Source organism: Triticum aestivum, chromosome 1B (genome assembly GCF_018294505.1).
Source record: "Triticum aestivum cultivar Chinese Spring chromosome 1B, IWGSC CS RefSeq v2.1, whole genome shotgun sequence".
Taxonomy (NCBI): Eukaryota; Viridiplantae; Streptophyta; class Magnoliopsida; order Poales; family Poaceae; genus Triticum; species Triticum aestivum.
The window spans coordinates 550,351,729-550,357,779 of NC_057795.1; the positions used below are offsets into that span (position 1 = coordinate 550,351,729).

General features: G+C 44.3%; 1 protein-coding gene across 1 annotated transcript; it reads right to left on the reverse strand.

Annotated features, from left to right (window-relative positions):
- Positions 1–4,370: 4,370 nt before the first annotated feature.
- Positions 4,371–5,741, reverse strand: LOC123094619 (leucine-rich repeat protein 1-like). Its single transcript, XM_044516588.1, has 5 exons — positions 5,437–5,741; positions 5,251–5,322; positions 5,014–5,157; positions 4,820–4,891; positions 4,371–4,707 (listed from the first exon to the last, which is right to left on the reverse strand). The coding sequence occupies exons 1-5, from the start codon at positions 5,667–5,669 to the stop codon at positions 4,602–4,604; spliced, it is 627 nt and encodes a 208-aa protein (XP_044372523.1). The 5' UTR covers positions 5,670–5,741; the 3' UTR covers positions 4,371–4,601.
- Positions 5,742–6,051: the final 310 nt, after the last annotated feature.

The window sequence follows — 6,051 nt, forward strand, 5'->3', positions numbered from 1 at the left end:
TGTTGTATAATGTTGCCTTTACTAAATGTAGGAGTGGTTTGGTTTTTTAAGTGCAAAAATGATGAGACAAACTGAATTGGCAATGTTCTCGCTGCCATCAACTCCTACACTATTATTTTTCCATTTTAAAGTGCAAGTGCTCTGTTCCTATTAATGGAGGTGATTGTTTGTTTTCTTTGCCATGAAGATAAGTAGTGAGTTATGATGTGGGCAACTAAGAAGAATCATTACCACCTAAGAAGCAAATCTCCAATGCCAATTTGATTTGTAGTATATATTTTTATTCTTTATGGGCGAGATGTTTTCGATGCACAAATGTTTGGCGGAGCCACGGTATTTTGCCAGTGGATACTGAAACCACTAATGGTCATATTTTTTTGAAAGGAAATGTTATGTATTTTCTTGCCAGTTCTACATTGTTCAATCTCATTAAATGGTTTTATTTTATCCAAGAAACGATATGGCTAAAAGCATATCCAAATTATTTATATTTCATTTGTCTAACATATCCCATTTTTCTTGCAACAGTTTCCGCAAAAACGTGCGGAGTGTAATCTAGTTTCCTATGAAGCATATGCCTAGGTCATCAAATCAGGAGATACCTACTCTGTCTAGTCAGGAATTAGCTGTAATCCCTGGACCCACTATTGCGATGGAAGATTTTGAGAATCCTGTGGAGGATGGCAATGAAACTCCTATAAGAAGCAAGACATAGAGGACCGCAAAGTCTTTTGGTGATGATTTCATTGTGTACCTTGTGGATGACACACCCAACACTATTTCAGAAGCCTATGCATCTTCTGATGCTGACTAATGGAAGGAAGTTGTCCGTAGTGAGATGGATTCCATCTTAGCTAATGGAACCTTGGAAATCACTTATCCTCCTTACGGGTGCATACCTGTAGGATGTAAGTGGGTGCTCAAGAAAAAGCTTAGACATGATGGTAGGATTGAGAAGTACAAGGCACGTCTTGTGGCCAAGGGTTATACCCAGAAAGAAGGTGAAGACTTATTTGACATTTACTCACCTGTTGCTAGACTAACCACTATTTGGGTACTACTATCACTGGTTGCCTCACACGGTCTTCTCGTTCATCAAATGGACGTTAAGACGGCTTTCCTCAATGGAGAGTTAGTCGAGAAAATTTACATGGATCAGCCAGATGGTTTGTAGTACCTTGTCAGGAAGGAAAGGTGTGCAAATTATTGAAGTTTTATATGGCCTTAGACAAGCTCCTAAGAAGTGGCATGAGAAGTTTGAAAGAACATTAACTCGTGCAGGCTTTGTTGTGAGCCAAGCTGGAAAACGTGTGTGTATTATCTCTATGGTATGTATGTCGATGACATACTGATATTTGGAACCAAACTTGATTTAATCAAGGAGGTGAAGGATTTCTTATCTCGCTATTTTGAGATGAACAATCTAGGAGAAGCTGATGTTATTCTAAATATCAAGCTGTTGACAGATGAGAATGGTGGAGTTACACTGCTTCAATCTCACTATGTGGAAAAGGTCTGGAGTTGTTTTGGGTATAGAAACTACATGCCTTCTCAAACTCCATATGATGCTAGTGTGTTGCTTCGAAAGAATCAACGGACCGGTAGAGATCAATTGAGATATTCTCAGATTGTTGGCTCGCTTATATATATATGGCGAGTGCCACGAGGCCTGTCATTTCATTTGCTTTGAGAAAACTAAGCCGGTTTGTATCAAATCCGGGAGATGATCATTGGCATGCGCTTGAGAATGTTATGCGCTATTTGGAAGGCACTACGATCTATGGGATTCACTACACCAGGTACCCGAGGGTACTAGAGGGTTATAGTGACTCAAAATGGATATCTGATGCTGATGAGACTAAGGACACGAGTGGTCATATGTGTACACATGGTGGTGGTGCTATTTCCTGGAAGTCTTGCAAGTATACCATCTTAACGAGGTCAAATATTGAAGCAGATTGGCTTCGTCGGCTCTTGATGGACTTACCTATAGTTGAAAAACCAATACCCACTATCCTCACGAACTGTGATAATCAAAATAAACAGTTCTGAGAATAATATGAAGTCTTCAAGACATGTGAAGAGGAGATTAAAATCTATCCGCAAATTGAAGAACTCCATAGTTATTACGTTGGATAATATTCGAACATGAAGAAACTTGGCAGATCCCTTCGCAACGGGTTTATCACATATTGTGATAGATAATGCATCAATGGATATGGGTTTGAGACCCATCGTATGAGTTGTCCATAGTGGTAAGCCACTCTATGTGATCGGAATCCCGTGAAGTAGAAGTGGGAGACAAATTGTTGGTCAGCTAGGTGGAGAGTATCCCTATATTAATTATCCCACTCGTGAAGATGCAATACTCTCATGATCTGCATGGCAGGTTGATACTTATCTTAATGTGTTCCAAATGGCTTATCTATGTAAATAGAGATTTTGTCCTGCAGAGCATCTCCTGAGGAACGCACCTATATGAGTTTGACTATTAAATGTTGCTGTCTGCGAGAATTGGGTGTTCTCTAATAAATTCATGAAATGCCTTGGAGTATGACGTATACGCTCCATCCATGGGGAAGTCTTGTGGCAGCCCGGTATCGGTCAAGGATTTGTGTGAAACTAGTCCCACAGAAAACTTGTAGTCAAGGCACAGTCCACTATTCAAGTCGTGATCTAGTGTGGCATCAAGTTCAAAGTGGAAGTTCAACTTAACAGTCTCCACTAAGCACCGGTATAAACAATGTTTTGGCACTAAATGATGAGATATGGCAATGAGACTTTGTGGGGTATTGTTGGAATTTGCTAGTAGGCTTTTGGCACAAAGCCCAACTAAAATCTGAAATTATTATGTCCCATTCATGTATGGCTGTGTGTGGTGTGAGTGAGACTAATGTTTAGTCATACTACTAGGTAATTGAGAGATGCACCACTTTACAAGGCGAGCTCTACTAGCACTTGTATGAGCATGAGAAAAGGAGACCTATACGCGTGCTCCTCCTCCTTGCTCGCCTCGCCTCGTCACGACGCGCCGCGTCGGGTTTCGTCATGAGCCGAGTGGAGGACAAAGCTATGCATGTTATCTATATTTTTGTTGCTCGGGAAAATTAATGAGTCATTAATTAATAATTAACATACATGTTAACTACTAAGCCATTTCCGATTTTTTGGGTCCTGTACCGACATGGACGCGGGATTTACTCCCATGACCTACCCGACCTGGACTATATAGACAGACAAACATCTACCCTAGCTGCTGCCACATCATATGGTTTCAAACCGTTCGAGAACATTGCACCATCACGTAAGTCTTCTCCATCCCTCCTTCTGGCGTGCACCGCAAGAAGAGACAACAGGCCTCCGGAACCTCGCCTCTTGTGATCATGTACGGGAGAGGGGCGATCATATTTTTGGGGATCGCATTCGCGCGACTGCTGGTAGCAACGACTTCACCAACGACGACTTCTTATCCGACCTCGGCAACCTCTTCATCAATGACATGGCCGACATCAACTCCAGGGCTTCTGCTCCAGCTGCATCGTACGTAATTATGACCTCTCTATTTGAGATTGTGCTATAATTCCTGTTTCTAGTCCGTGTCTTAGGTTTCATCTATTCATCTACTATGCTAGTCCGCATAATTAGTTGAATCTCTGTTATTGTTGTCATGATTTATTTACTGTTTATTTGAATTAAATCTCATAGTAATTTGCTCATATATTCAACAGATGAAACCTCCAAAATTTGGAGAATGGGCCGCTCATATGGCGCGAGCAGCAAACCCGCGATCGTGCGAAATTGGCTCGGGGTTTAATGCGATGATAACTTGGTATTTTTAGTACATTGATATACGTAGATTTATCATATGTGATTAGTCCTGATGAATATGTACACCCTCCGTCCGGAAATACTTGTCCTAGAAATGGATAAAACGGAGGGAGTAGTTGTTGAATAATTGCACAGTGGACATATGTATCCATCCTCTCTATGCCACAGGACGCCAGCGGCCTTGCTTTTCATCTTCCTTACTCTTTTCACAGCAAACTTTAGGACTCGACTGATTCACAGCAAAAGGTAGTGCCCGCTCAAAAAAATCTCAAAAGGGTACTGTACTGCCAAATAGCATCCACACCGTTGAGGCATGTAATTATAATTTTCTAACTCAAATGTTTTTTTGTTTGTTTGTCTAACTCTAGAGCAAAGTACTCAAAACATAACTAATTTTCTGTTCTGAAGTACTGCAAACATTCGTCAAATTTGACCTGTGATCATATATGTCAGCGTCGAAGCTGTTCTGAACGCACGACAGGAACAGAGAACGAACGAGTGCAGTCAACTCAAGCACCCAGAGCAATGCAACTCTGTGAATATATTCGATCGAGCAGAGCAGCAACTTAATCGCGATTCCGTTAGGTACGGGAAGTATATATATGTAACTCATTCCATGGATGGCACGCAGCTAAATTAAACTCACTCACGAATCCACCCAAGTAATACATGCATGAACCGGGCGCCGCCCGATTCTCTGGCTGCTTGCTAGTAGTAGTAGTAGTACTGCCAGTTTATTCTTCACTCCGGCGGGCGGGCCGCCGTGCATCGGTCTAGCAGTTGCTGCCCAGCCGCGGGTTGTCGGCGAGGCTGGAATTGATGTTCTTGAAGGGACCATTTGTCGGAATCGAGCCGCACAGATCGTTGTTTGAGAGGTTACTGCAAGCAAAATAGGATGGGAAAACGATAGAGATGAAGATCATTGGATTAATTGATCGTCGAGAGAGAAGAGAACAACTGGAATTAACGCTGAGAAACTCGTCCAACTTACACACTCGTCTGGTCGGACAGCCCATCCAGCTCGCTGGGGATCGGGCCGGTCATGCGGTTCTGTTGAAGGTGCCTGTCAAATCATCATGCAAATGTTCAGACTTCAGAGCCAGACTTGTTTTATCATGAGAGTCACTGTACGAGCAGAACATGCTTGAAAAGAAAAACATCGGGAGGAGATCATGACGGACTCACAGCTGTTTCAGAGACTTGAGTTTCCCGAGCGATGCGGGTATCTGCCCTGAGAGGCTATTGTTGTGCAAGTGCATGGAATTCAGGTTCTCCAAGTTTCCCAGCTCTTCAGGAATCGTTCCTTGGATATTGGTCCACGAAATCCACCTGTGTTCATTAGATGCCATATAATCCATCAACCTCGTCAAGGAAAGTAACAATCAATAGAGGCAGAAACAGATGGGTTATAGAGAGGCTCACAGTTTGGTTAGCTGGTCCAGCTTGCCAAGCTCCGGCGACAGAGGTCCGGACAGGTTCGCATGGCCGATTTTTCTATCAGATCAAAGAAACCCCTATTGAAAATCGGATGAAGAGGACGAAGCGTCCAGAATATACGACAGAAGCAGTATGGAAGGGAAGAAGGATCGTTGGTGTGGCCTCACTCACATCTCGGTGACGCGGTTGCCCTGGCCGTCGCAGGTGACGTGGGGCCAGTCGCAGGGGCTCAGCTCCGGGTTCCAGATACCCAGCGCGCCGTCAGGGTCCTGTAGGCGGGTCCACTGGTCCACGAGCGCGCTACGGTCGTCGTCCAGGTCAGCCGCCGCGGCTGCCAGCAGCATGGTCGACCCGACCACAACGAAGACGGTCACCGCCAGGGGCACTCGGGCTCCGGCCGCCATGGGGACTGGGGTGGGGAGCTGATCTGAGGGGAGTGGGACGAGCCCGGCCGGTGTTGTGACTAGTGAACTTGCGAGCTGTGCTTTGGATGATCTTCATGCCGTGGTTTGCTGCGGGGTTTTATAGGGGAAAGAAGGTGGTGGTACGCGTGTGAAGTCCTGCTCCACCTCCTTGTCAACACTGTGGCATGGGAAATCAAATGCAATGTGCTGCTCAAGAAAGTAAGGTTTTGAACAATGTGGCAGCTGGCCACCTTTGAAATGCTAAGAAATGGTGAACTTTTGGACAATGGCAGCTGGCCACCTTTTCCTCCGGAACTGCCGGTTTAATTTGGACTTACCGTCGTTGTTAGAGTCATATGCCCGGTCATATACAGCTTTTGCC

What these genes read in the sequence shown, in the direction of transcription:
- LOC123094619 (XM_044516588.1), bottom strand. Translation starts at nt 5,669, where the DNA reads ATGGCGGCCGGAGCCCGAGTGCCCCTGGCGGTGACCGTCTTCGTTGTG. An exon ending in CTGGACCAGCTAACCAAACT is followed by an intron (nt 5,158 to 5,250) that starts GTGAGCCTCTCT and finishes TAATGAACACAG; the next exon opens with GTGGATTTCGTGGACCAATA. An exon ending in CTCAAGTCTCTGAAACAGCT is followed by an intron (nt 4,892 to 5,013) that starts GTGAGTCCGTCA and finishes ATGATTTGACAG; the next exon opens with GCACCTTCAACAGAACCGCA.